This window comes from Hermetia illucens, chromosome 1 (genome assembly GCF_905115235.1).
Source record: "Hermetia illucens chromosome 1, iHerIll2.2.curated.20191125, whole genome shotgun sequence".
Lineage (NCBI taxonomy): Eukaryota > Metazoa > Arthropoda > Insecta > Diptera > Stratiomyidae > Hermetia > Hermetia illucens.
Window position 1 is genome coordinate 95,399,505 of NC_051849.1, and position 13,980 is coordinate 95,413,484.

At 38.7% G+C, this 13,980-nt stretch overlaps 1 protein-coding gene across 5 annotated transcripts in view; it reads left to right on the forward strand.

Annotated features, from left to right (window-relative positions):
* LOC119648537 (putative uncharacterized protein DDB_G0277255) overlaps nt 1–10,871 on the forward strand; it is a 44,908-nt gene extending 34,037 nt beyond the window's left edge. For all 5 annotated transcript variants that reach the window (XM_038050319.1, XM_038050307.1, XM_038050311.1 and 2 more), the window contains 7 exons: nt 1,435–2,944; nt 3,030–3,136; nt 3,211–3,379; nt 3,434–3,524; nt 9,196–9,303; nt 9,375–9,507; nt 9,571–10,871. In XM_038050319.1, coding sequence (XP_037906247.1) covers nt 1,435–2,944; nt 3,030–3,136; nt 3,211–3,379; nt 3,434–3,524; nt 9,196–9,303; nt 9,375–9,507; nt 9,571–9,594 — 2,142 coding nt within the window. In that variant the 3' untranslated portion in view covers nt 9,595–10,871. The remainder of the gene's footprint in view (nt 1–1,434; nt 2,945–3,029; nt 3,137–3,210; nt 3,380–3,433; nt 3,525–9,195; nt 9,304–9,374; nt 9,508–9,570) is intronic.
* Nucleotides 10,872–13,980: the final 3,109 nt, after the last annotated feature.

The following is a 13,980-nucleotide window of genomic DNA, read 5'->3' on the forward strand; positions in this document are numbered from 1 at the left end:
ATCTAGGCCTCAAAATACATCCCGTTCCGATATCTGCACAAATAATTGTATATTACCATATTTTAGAAAATTACCCCAAACCCTTCATCCTTGACGTAGAAAATTTGGCATTAGCATAGACGATAAATAGGACATAATTCTGATTCAGGTAAATTTATTGCGCTCTAAGACGTGTATGACGTCATCATCATATAAAGTGCACTTATATGAACTCCGGGATCCATGGGGACATTTTAGTTTAGTTTTAGCTTTGGGGTAGTGCCAATTTTAGATAGATATATTTGTACATTAAACCAGCGGTATTCAATCTATATACTGTATATGCACATATATATGCTTTTGTCCACGAAGTAAAGCGGAAATATTATAATTTATGTACGCGCATGTATACCTACAGTATTCGGTAATAGGCAGTTTGCTCACGCTGAGGATAATATCTATGTCTGTTTGGAAAAATATGAGGGAATATATTCGATTGTAGCTATATACGGGTGCGTAGAAGTTTCTTACATAAGATAAACACAAAACCTTTATACCTGAAGCGCGATCTTCCCGTATTCTGGCTTGTTATTTTTTAGAATCGGAAGTTCAAAATAAATTGTTTGGTTTCCTCTATTTCATTGTTGTCATGTGATAGGATCCATGGGAACAAACAATATTAGCCTGAATTAAGTTGAGGCAACTGCGAAACCCAGTAGGCATTTCAATCTGCACATTTGGTTGCAAATTTGAAACCTTTTTGCAAAGTCTGATTATTCCTATCTAAGGAGCAAACATAATTGACAGAAATGTAATACTTGAAAAGAGATGCCACTCTCTTTTGAAATTCTCTAAAAACCAAAAAGTCTAAATGGATCCACATGCAAAAATTGTTTCAATATTAATATATACATATTCTTCTCGATGAAGCCCGTATCATTTGTAACCTTCGTGATACCTATTATAGTATAATCACTGCAGAAAAAAATCGATAATCTACATCGAGTCAATAAGAAGCACATATAAGAATAAAATTGGGCACAACCGTCTGTAATGATCCACAAGTTTTCATATGCCCAAAACGAGAATGGGATACCAAGTAAAACCCAACAGTCTCTGTGGTTTCCTTTAGTATAATCTACGATTATCAAGCATTCAAGCGGGGTTGATATTTGACTATATTTTGTGGTCCCTGTCAACGACACAATTATTACTCGAATAATAACTGTACTGTACTGTAGTATTCACTTTCAAACAGACTTGACGGCAGCTTTTAAAAAATTAATAGTTTAATAAATTATTACTTGTAGAATTGAAGAAGTCATAGATGATCTGCGAAATACCGGTATAAATGGCAAAATATGATCCCTATTTTTAACTTGTAATCTGCAATGAATATATATTTGCCTGCCCTGCTGGCCTGCGAATAACCATTTACTTTCTTGCTCTTTATAGGATTCACCCCAAACAACACTACTTCGATCGCAAGTACTTCAAAACTATGCATTAAAACTTTGTGAAAACCTCATATCGAACGCTTTAATACATTATTCATCGCATTGTTCGCTTCTTAAGGCAACAACCAGCGATAATCATTTTCAAAATGACGAGGATAACATTGTCCACCATTACCATTCAAGCGAATGCAACTTCTATTCATTGAATGCTTCGTCGTTTAATAAACAAATTTATGCCAGTGATTCACTTCTAAATAAACACATTGATAATATTTATGACGAACCAAATGACACATCTTGCTCATCTTATGAAAACAGTTTGGAAATTGCAAGTAATAAAGACTTATGTGAAAATTTTGATCATCAGTCACGTTATTTCAAAGTAATCAAATCTGAGCAAGACTATTCAAAGTCGCGCAAACTGAATTTATCGCGCATGTCGGAAATCCATGATTACGACTTGTACTACGGTTTAAAGAAGGCTCATCCAACCGATACTTTTCAACAACGAAAGACACCAGTTTTATACAGTCCGTTGCATCATCATACAGGAAGTAATATATCTACAGGGAATAGACCTAATTCTAGAAATTCTCTTAATAGTAGACTATCTAGTTCGCATAATTCATTAAGTGTACCAAATGCCAACAAAGCTGATGATTCAATTTTCATAACACAAGCAATGTCGCATGACGCGCTGTTGGGTCGCGAGATCTCCGATTTCTACAACGTCCCAATAGACTCGGACATTTACGCATTTCCGATTGACATGGTGAAGCCAGACCCGAAAGATTTATTTCGTCGCGACACAAATCGGCCTCCAAGCAAGGGCCGTTTGAAGTACATCCGGAACAACAAGAAAAGACGACGAAACAATAATGTCATCGAAGCCACAGGCGTGGATAAGTACGGTAGCAAAACAAAGATATCTCGTCCTGGAGACAAAAGGCATAGCGTTCCTGAAAACACTATTCAACCTTTACATATGACTTTGGACGAAGTGAAACGGTTCTACCACAGTTTGTACTCCAGTTCTAGTGATTCGAACGAGAATCTAACTAACAAAAGAGTGGCAATGCAGTATCGCAAAAGTTCGGAGAATAATAATAATATGAACAGCAACAATAACAATATTGTTCGTAATAATGAAAAGACTCTTGCGCTGCAACACAGCACACCTAGCACAATAAAATCCACCAATTATAAGAACATTGCAAATGGACGGCCGAAAAAGATCGCTCCAAAGTCGACTGAAATCCAACCTCCCCTTAGTAATAATACTAATACAATGAATAGCAGTAACAAATATACAACTCACCATGTGGAGAAAAAGTCACAATTTTCCATTACACTCAATTTGAAGCAGAGATTTTGTAGTATATTCCGTTTCCGTAAAAATCAACATAATAGCAGACAAAATTTAAATGAGTCGGCCGAGTACGTATCGAATCGTGAAGATAAGAGGAAAAAATTATTGACACGAGCGCTGCCACCGTTGCCAAATAAACGTAAGTCTTGCACTCTGCTGCAGCCTGAAATAGATTTATAAAATATGTACGGAAATATGTATCTATACGTAATATAAATTCACAGAAAATTCGGAAAACAACGAGCCAGCCGTTGAGGAGAAAAAAGATGATAAGAAGTCGGATTTCAACTCAGCCATACATTTCGCATCAAATATAGAAAAAGTGAAGAATGTAAGTTCCGCAATTGTAACTTTCAACGAATCATCGGCCATAATCAACTTTTTTGATATACATACATTTCACAGTATGGATGGTATTGGGGTCCTATATCAAGTGAGGCTGCTGAAAAAATATTATCTAACGAGCCAGATGGAAGCTTTATTGTTAGAGATAGTTCTGATGATCATTATATATTTTCACTAAGTTTTAAGTTGAATAATTCTGTAAGGCATGTGCGAATTGATCAAGATCAGGGTAAGGAATATCAGTTTATTTGATGATGATCTGATAATTTTTTTTTCTGAATAGGTACATTTTCGTTTGGATCAAACGCAAAATTTAAATCGCAATCGATTACGGAATTTATTGAGAAAGCTGTGGAACATTCAAGAAGTGGGAGGTAAGTTTTCTATTGAAATATTGAAAAGGAATGTGGGATAATCTAGACGATAAAAAATTGTTACTAGATAAATCTGTTTTCATACAGTGTACACTTCAGAAAAGTACGCGAAGAGCGAATATTTGTAGATCTAACTAATTTTTCGGTTTAAATGCATACACGAGCAGAAAAGGTTTCTATTCATTTTAATTTAGATAAAAAAAAAAGTAGGTAGTAATACTAAGTCTGCGTTTTGTTGAACAAACTGCGCACATTCATGAAAATATTCGAAATTCTGTCCTTTAACGCGAAAAGTTCAATACCCAATCAGACAGAAACTTTCTCTAGATTTCTCCAATCCAAAATCTACATACTGCTTCCCCTTAAAGTAGGCCTAGTGGTTTTCGTGGATAGTATAGTAAGACCGAGCGCAAGTTGAAAAACAGCTTGGTAAGGTGGCATTGTCCCACCGAGCAACTTGCGCGTCGGACGCAAGCAAGTGTAAGTCGCGGCAACCAATTTTTACAACAAAAATTGTTCTTCGTATTTATGATGAGTTAAAAATCGGATAGGAAACGGGGCATTTGAGTCTGCCGACTAAGACAAATAATATGTATAAATAATAATAAATTTTAATTTGCATATTATATATAAGTCGGGCACAGTGCTATCGAATCGTTGCAATTGTAGTAAATGTGCAGGTTCTCCGTTTTGGAAGGAAAGTCCGAAGTGGAAGAAGCATTTCCAATTTTTCCCCACTGTCACTGGGTACAGTTAGCCGAACTTTGTACGCGTCTTTCGAAAATGGTCCGTATTTCTGTTCTCACGTCAACAGCGGGTACAGCGACATTCACCTTTGGGATCAAGATAGGCGAACCTGCTGCATCGTCAGCTTCAATCGCCAGTTCGATAACTTCCAGCGACACGACTGAAATTTCGGAGTCGGCAAGGAACTACAGAACCGGGCGGACGGACCTGAGGATAAGCAAGAGATCCGCAGTCATACTTCTACAAAATCTTCAACCAATTTCAGCTCCCAAACAACCTTGGACTTCTGCTTCACTTCCGCAAAGCTATAGTAAGAAGAGAAAGCTGAAGAAAAACGCAAGCGAGTGGCTGAAGAAAAATTCCACGAAGGGCTGGCACGTAAAACTGAATCCAAAGCAACTTAACAGGCAAAATACTGCACATATCAAACGGCACCGAAGAAGAATCGCTTACCTATAAATGTTACAATCAAAATTTCATTGTTCTCCCAAGTTTCATAATTTGTAAGGATCATATGTTCTTCCGGTAGTATTAAACTAAAACGCTTAGGCCGCAAGATTCGGCGCTACCTCTTTCTCTTTAATAAATATTATAAAAAAAAATCGACGCAAGAGACAGTGCAGGACTGTTCTCCTTCCCCTCTGCTCATTTCTCCACTCATTTCACTTGCGTGTTTTCTCTCTTGTGAGTTGTCCGCTTTGGCTAACGATGTCCACCGGAATAGAGGCAGGTCCCTCGGTAACTTCCGTGGCCGTACGGGTGCCGCCGTTTTGGGGTATGAGCCCGGCAGTACCGCTCCTCCTGCTCGAGGCCCAATTTGCTTTGGCCGGTGTCACAGCGGATGCCGTTCGTTTCTATTACGCGCTGTTCAGGCAGGACGAGGAGCCAGTTGAGCTTGGCTCCGATGTCCCCCAGGACTGCTCTAATAAGCGATTGAAAGAACAGCTCATAAAACGATTGTCAGTAAGTGAGACGGCTAAACTTAACCACATACTGAGAGCTAACACAAGGACCGTGTGCCAAACCAATTGCTCTGTGAAATGAAGTAGTTAGGTGGTGATAAAGCCGGCACCGAGCTGCTACAGTTTTTGTGGCTGCTCCCGGAGAACACACAGGTCATCCTGACATGTGCGTATTTGGGGACTCTGGACATGTTAGCCGACATCGTGGACAAAATTCATGAGGTCCACGTGTGACCAATGGTTGGTGTCTCGCGACAACTCAAGCCAGGTGATTCAGCTGCAACAAATAATGGCAGCATTAACAGCCACCGTCTCAAGATAGAGATCCACCTCCCGGAATGGACGATCAAATAGTAGGTCGTCGGGACCTTCGACAAGTACCGGGGCCTGCTGGTACCATCGTAGGCTCGCTGAAAAAACTAAGAAATGCACCAGCCCCTACAATTTCACACCAAAACAACCAGACTTGCAGGAAGTTCTGGTGACTGCTACCCGAAATGCAGCTCCATGTCGCCTAAAAATCTACGACTCCTTGACTCGGCCCAACTATCTGGTCGATGCAGGCGCTGAAATTTCGGTTCTTCTCATATTCTGGCATCATAATTCAATACCGCAATCATTGAAGCCCGCAACAGCAAATTCTTCGTCGATCTACACGTTTGGCTACAGACAGGTAGACTTGAATTCAGGAATTCACGCTTCATTATCGCGAACATCATCATACCCATCTTAGGCGCAGATTTCCTGTGCCATTATAGATTGCTAGTGAATATGGTGGTGCATGTATTCGTGGAATTCTTCAAAAACATCGTAACATCACTACCGAGCGTAGTCTCTCTAAGCCCGTTAAACATTATGTTCAGCTACATCAACACTCCTGGCTCCCAAATCTTTTCTAAGGTCCGGCCATTACTATCGCAGAAGCTCGCAGTTGCACGGAAAGAGTTCGAAAAACTTTTTAAACAGTCCTTTAGACAGTTGTTGGTCTTCGCCGCTTCACATGGTCCATAAATCCAATGGCGAATGGAGACCTAGTGACGACTACAGACGTCTACATGCTCAGACAATTCCAGACTACAAAGCATGTGAGGAAAGAGATAGGAGTGTTCCCTCGGTCCACCAAGCATTTCCACAGAATCCACCTTGATATCATTGGCTCTTTGCGAGGTGAGGTATTGCCTCACAATTATCGATGGGTTAACACGGTGGCCTAAATCGATACCTCTGAAAGACGTCACTGCACAATCTTGTGCACAGGCCCTCTGTCGAGAATTGATTCCACGATTTGGCGTGCCGGTAATTATAATCACCGACCAGAGAATACAATTTGAGACCTCCAGTTTCTCAGAGTTGGGCAAACTGCTCGGCTCCAAACGTCATTGGACAACCGCGTACCACCCGCAGTCCAATGGGATGCTTGAAAGGTGGCACAAGACACTGAAGGCCGCTATAATGGCCCAAGACAACCCTTCTTGGTTACAAGTCCTGCCACTCGTTCTACTTGGCCTCCACATTCTGGTTCCTCGCTGACACCCTCTTTGGTTTCAGCTGGGGGAGGAGTGTTGTAGCGTAACGAGCAACTTGCGTGTCTGACGCACGCAAGTTCGAATCGCGGTGGCCATGACACGAAAAAAACATTTTTTTCTCACAGCGAAAATTGTTTTTCGGTGTCATAATAAAATTGAGTAGAAAATCGAGTAGGAAAGCTGGCAGCCAAGTCTGCCGACTAAGGTTAAGACAATTAATATGTATAAATAATTTTATAATAAATTTGAATTTAAATATTATATGTATAAGTATTTTTTTTATTCATGCCGTAGTTTTCACTGCGTTGGACAATGACTTGCGTTGAGTAAAAACTAGCAACTATTGAGTTCTTGAGGAATGCATGTTATACAACAAAAATTGTTCTGGGATTGCTTAATGATACTTTTAATATTTTTCATTAGAAAATTCGCCCTTAATATTAAATTCATCGCTTTTTTTCTGTTTTGCTTTTCGACAAATTTCTACGGAATATTGTTGCAATGTTTTCGATATTCATAATAGGAATCCGATTTCGAATTTAAAAAACAATAATGGTATGTATCTAAACAGGAATCCCGTACATTATTTGAAACAGCCGCGATAGAACTGCGCCTCCACTTTCGCTCTACCTGCTCGCTCCTGCTTTCCTTCTTGGGCCTGGTCTAAAAGTCGGGTGTCTCACAAAACTTTCATCGTTGACATTCTGTTCACGAAATTCGTGTGCTAGAGAAAATGCTGCCACCATAATTTTTTACCACAACGCCACCCAATAGAGGCAGAATCACGTCCCAACGGAAATTTACCTTGAACTTTGGGATTAAAATGGACATTTTATATCGTATCTTCTACACACAGTTTAGTTTAATATATTTTCGTGAAACCCAGTAGCAACAGGTGAATTTTTTAAAGTCACCATTCAAAATTGAAAATTTTCCGTTTTCTTTAAGTCGAAAGGGCGTTTTATTCGGATATGGATTTCAATCAAACACTTGCTGTCTTCTTATGGTAATGAAGGGACTCTGGTCGAGGAGTTTTCAATGCAGGAGAAATTTCATGTAATTTTTGCGTCCACGACTAAATCAAACTTTACACTTGGTCGTTTACTTATGATGCTAACAAAAAAAGGTACTTTTGCCAATTGATTTCGCGTCGGAGTTTCTTTCTCGGTCCCTTGTATTCTGCGGATCTAAATGGGGTATCGCATCTTGACTTCTTGCGCGTTGTGAAATCCGCCGCAATCTGAGATAATTCCTGCGTAAACTTGCAATTTCAGTCGTCCAGCATTACATAGGTGCCTCACGATTCACCGTTTTCCTATTCGCGCCCGGGGCCTATGGCTCGTTTGCTCCTCTTGAGAGAGCTTTGGCAAATTTACCAACGGACGCCGAGCATTTTTCAGGCAGATTTAACGTCTACCCCAACGTCTTTTGGTTTGTTGTTGTTGCGGATTTCTCGAAAAGTTCGGTGAGAGATCTCTCTTCGTTTGGCACCGACATTGCCGTTGTAATTCACCTCGACTTGGTCCGTTTGTAGATTTGATTTCTCCACAACTTTTCTTCAGCGATGTTCTAGGAGTTCCTCTATCTCCATTATGCCGTTTTCGACATCTATAGAGATGTTCCGTTGGCCGCATTTCTTGAGTGGTCGTTCTTCCTCTGCCATTGTCCTTCGGATGAAGCTTTTCCTCTCCAGGAAGATGAGTTGCGTTTCCACCTGGTTGACGAGTTTGTCAATCCTTTTTCCTAGTAAGTGATTGACATGCAGCTTCCTATTTTTTCTCGTGGCCCCTTTTCATCTCAAATGCAACCTATTCTGAACCGATTGCCGAATCATGATTTCGCCGCTTACGTTAGTTCACCATCTGGCTGACTGGTGCCTATCCAGGACTACTAATTGGGAGATGTAAGTCGACTTGGTTCGGAAATAAATAAGGATTATTTGCTTTTCAGCGACTTGTGCTTGTGAATTAAGAAAGGCAATATGTGGATATTCTTTGGTCCACAAGAGCATTAAAAAACGAAGTGGTGTACGGAACACTGGCTACATACGCCGATAGTGTTCTATTTTGAATCATAGTCAAAGTCGACCATTAAATACCAGTATCTGTAAGTAAAGTCGGGTATTAGCTTTCATTTTAAATGAAATCTGCAGCATATTTTAATGAAAGTTTTTAGTGGTAGTAACTTCGCGTAAATAATTCCAACGATAAGAAGGAATAGCGATGAAAACGACAGAAGAGCAATATTCACAGGCGAAAATAAAAGACGAATATAACATTAGGGTGAATCCAAGCAACTAAAAGCATAGTGAAAATGGATTACGATCAATTCTATAATAAGATCAATGATTATTGAAATATCTGATTATAAAAATATTTATGAATTTTGTAGACTGACTGACAGTGAAGATGTTGGAAATCGTCTCTTTTTTTCCAGATATTTATTCTTCCTTAACCGGCGTCCCGAGCCTGGACCAATGCGTGTGCAACTTACAAATCCAGTGTCTAGATTTAAGCATATACAAAGCTTGCAACATATGTGCAGGTAATGATTACATTAGTTTGGCTGTTTTCCTCGAAACATTCTCTAAAACAGTATTTTAAATCTATTTTCAGGTTTGTTATACTGAAAACGGTGGTTCGGAAAGATCTGATACAGACACTTCCTTTGCCTAGACGGCTTCTCGATTATTTGAGTTATAAACATTGCTATTCTGAACAAGTAGAAAGTGATAGCTCTCAATCCCAGGTTTGTATTGAAAGTGACTTGAACTTGTCAAGAAACATCCTAAGAACGATTTCGTCTTTACAGATGTCTGGAGATGGAAGGGCCTAAACATAATTCGTTTATTCTTACTCTCTATATATATTTACTATGAGACTTCTTTTAACACGAATTGTTAGGTAATTTTTCATACATTCTCGTTTTTTAAATATGAATCATTATTTGAAATTTATATTTATAATAAATTTAAATATCTATTTAAAAATATTCGGTGCTATTTGAGTTTAAAAACAATATAAAAACAAGTATTCTTACGAAATTACGAAGTGAAATGGTCCATTAATTTATAAAAACAAAATATACTTGAAGTAAATAGTAGAAAATACGATACGAGTCAAAAAAGATATGTTTGTACTATCAGGGCATCATAATTGTTGTCAAACAAATGGATTTACTCTTATTGCATTACAATTGTGATATACATTTAAAATGTAGTTGACAATGTAGGACGTTTTTATATATCCTTTTACAAAAACAAAAGTGAGAAATCAATTTGAGCCATCTCCATAATTTCGTTTTAGTCTTTACTTCTGAAATTCTGGAAATTTCACTCATAAACGAAGCAAAATTCAATTATCACCTTAAATTACAAACACATTTGAGACAATTTTTGATGATGTTCATTGCGTGTGATTATGTCAAACAATTATATGAATGAAAGAAATTAGGAAGAGGCACTACGGCTCAGTACTAATTGTTGCATCGCTGATGAGATCAGAAGATACGAAAAACAAGAAAGCCAAAATTTCTAATTAGAAAGGTATAACAATAACAAATAAATATATCAAGAGCAAAAAGCACAACACCAAATATAATGTTAGGAGACGAAATGTGTATAAAGTTAAGTTGTTTTCTATGCTAGTCATTTTTGATATTGTCATTGGAAGAATGCCTTTACGAATGTGTAATGTCCATCCCTGTAATCTTGCAATTTCAATAAATAATTTTATGAAAATTAAGCATCAAGAACCGTTCTAGTGTTGACAAATCAAGAAATATTGTGCAATTATTATTTCCCAGTAATTTGTGTCGAGTTTGTTTTTATCACTTCACTCTAAACAATACCGCAAAATATCTGTCAACGGCTTTTCACTATCACATAACTGCATGAAAATAAAGCATACGTGTCAGTAATTATTTAAAGGAAAAAATTAAACCATACCAGATTATCATATGCAAGCAAAATCAATATCATCATTTATGGTACATGAAAATCAGAATTAAACAAAGAAAAGATATTATTTCAGATTGCATTGTAATGGTGAGAAAATATGAAAGTCGGAACTAAATATAAATTATGTAAAATTAATATTTTACATGAAAGTGAATTTCCTTGTTTGATTTCTTTCTTTTTCAGAGCATGAGATATCATACCAGTGTGTGAGTGGTCATTTCCCCCGTGAAGAAATTCTGGCATGATTGTGCTGACCAGCATTGGTTATATTTATATATGTGGTTGCTACTGCCCCTTGGTTGGGTATAGCGCGTCAAGCACACCTACGCGCCATCGCACCCGGCCCACTGATATGCGTCGTTTATCAATTTTATATTACCCATCACCAGTAGCGCATTCGTTTTGATATCCTCCACCAAACTTTTCCAAAAATATATTCCAATTTGTTTGCTTCAAGTTCAATCTATGAATTTCACTGCTCCCTTAGAAAAAACAATTTTTTCTCTATCACACAAAGCCTTAGGAAAGCGTTAAAATCACTATTGGAAAGGAACGTGTGTAGTCTTCTTTTCAAATTATTGAACTTCAAACCTACTCTGGAATCAGGTATATATACCATAAATCCAGATAGGAAGTTGTGCTAGACCAAGTAGGACATAGATAGCTACCTGACCCATGGAGTTCTATTTAAACTCTTTCTGATATCGCTCAATTTAAGTTTTGAGGAATACGTCTGTGGACTATTTGTGGCGTTCAGCTAAGAAGTATCCCTGGCCGAGTGTAACATAATAGTTGTACAGCTTATCTATATCAAGTATTTTAAATAAACCCCTCTGTAAACTTTACCCAGTTGTTTCTCACTGCATAAATGAAAATGTAATTAAGATTCCCTCTCGTATTACAGTTGGATTAGAATTCATGAAACCTCTAATCGAAGGTTTCAAACTCAGAACCGGTTTATGCACCTAATCCAATTCGTGCGGCTCATGGGGTGTAAGTCCAAGTATTTCATACTTAGGAGCAATATTGTAGTCACATCAGGACCACCAACCACCACAGCTCATGGGTCTTATCAAAGTGCCAACTTCGGCTTAGGCCATTATTTTGTAATTACGAAATATTACTAGAATAGAAACTAAGCAATCCTTACCAACAATTCTTTGGCTGGCCTAGAGATCATAGTCGAGGAATTATGGACGCGTATCAAGATTAGCATCAAAACAAAGGCGGGACAATATGATAGACTCCTTATTTTTTTTTATTTTCCAACACCTCTAAAAACCACCTCAAGAGAATTCCTGGTTCAGGTGCGTTCAGCTCGGTTATAGCGGGGGGATGTGGTTACGTCCAAGCGAACAAAGACGTTCGAGCCTCAAACGTGGTGTTGCGTTTTGGCACGGGTGCCGTCCTTCTTAGTTCGGTAGAGATTGGGTAGGATTGCATCCACCAGTATGAATGCTGAGCCATGCACTCAGTATAGGGTGGAACCGTTACACTTGGCTCATCGGGCCTCTACTGGGTAAAGAATCATTCAAATTTTCGATAATGTGGATGCGGATTTGATTCCAAGTATGTGCAGTAGCTTCGGAAAGTTAATTTCCCTAAATTGATTTGACCACCAGCTCCATCAGTTTCTAAGATATTCATACCCGGACCGGAAGATGCGCGGTTCGGGTATAAAGGATTTACGTTCACCTTATGTGAAGAAATTTCGACGCACGTTTTTCACGTCATACATACTAAAGAATATGAAATATTCTCTCATATATTACCACACTCAAAGCTATATATGTACATTTTAAAGACATAAATGTTGTGCTCATCCTAAACACACAAAAATTGTCTATTACCCCATATCTATGTACGTATCTAAATTGATCAAACGCATCTGAATATTTCTACTTTCCACGCAAATTGAATACCAACGATACTAACGTACGTACGAGGATCGGCTGATAAATTCGCACCTAAGGTACTTAATGAAGATCGCCTTCTTTTCGCTATCGTCGGAAAATTTTCATCATCCTAATTGCTTCTTCAAATTTGAAAAAAGTCGCTGGGAGCCAGGAGAGCCAGGTCCGAATTGTAGGGCGGGTGATCAAATTTTGTGAATCCCACAGTTTTTAGGGTAGCCGTAGCAATCTGAGCGGTGTGAACGGACGTGTTGTTTTGAAGAAACAATCTTCCCGCGCTAACTTGCCACATCTCTTCTGCCCGATTGTCTCACGTGCCTGACCCAGTAAATTAGCAGTACTACGGTCGTTGCAGTCTTTTTAGGCAAGTAATAAATTAATAAAATTCCCTCGCTATCTCAATAAATGGTAGCCATAATCCTCAACGACTTTCGACTTTCCCACTTTGAACTTCTTTGGTGACATTTTTCCATTTTTTATCCACTGCACCGACTCTTGTTTGGACTCCGGATCACTTTGATGGATCCCAGCTTCACAAGCCGCCATAATATGGTTGCAAATTTCATCCAAATTACTCTGACACAGCGGTTTGAGCAGTTTGTAACCGTGACTGGATGTCGGATATCAGTCGGCTTAACTGTGACTGAGTACCTGAGTAAAATCAGGGTAATAATCTCGGGCGAGCGCAATGCTGACCACATTACCTCCTACAGGGTACTGTAATCCTATAGTGTACCGTTACGGTCTTGAATGAAGTGCTCTAACACACTTCAAGGCCCTGATCCAATATGGATTGTTGCGCCAACGGTTATTATTATTAATTTTTTACCAAAATGCAGAATCCCCAAGAACCGATGGCATTTATTCTAAAATTTCTTCCGACGTATACTCCAAACTGCGCGAGTTCCGAGTTTCCGTTGACAGCGTGACTTTGCCTGTACTATAATAACTAAAAATGAACCAAATAAAGGGAAGGATGTATTATTTATACTGACGATGATTCATATACCATAATTAGTCTTATCAATAACGAGATGATGAGTCATCACTAACTACCTTGGACTGCAAGCTTATCAGCCTCGTACATATATATCTGGATTGGATACTACCCGCAAAAAAGGAAAACCAAAATGGTCCAATGCGCCCACGTTTTTGTGAATTCACTTTATATGATGGATGACACCACACACGTCCTAGAGTGCAGTGTGCGGTGCAGCTCGCTTTGAAAAAGTGCTAATCAAGCCCTTTCATTTGATACCCCACATAACTATATTCTGTGAAAAAAAATGTGCACTCATCTTTCCCATGTATGGAGAGCCCTTTAAACTCAACAGGAAATGGCGCTGGCAT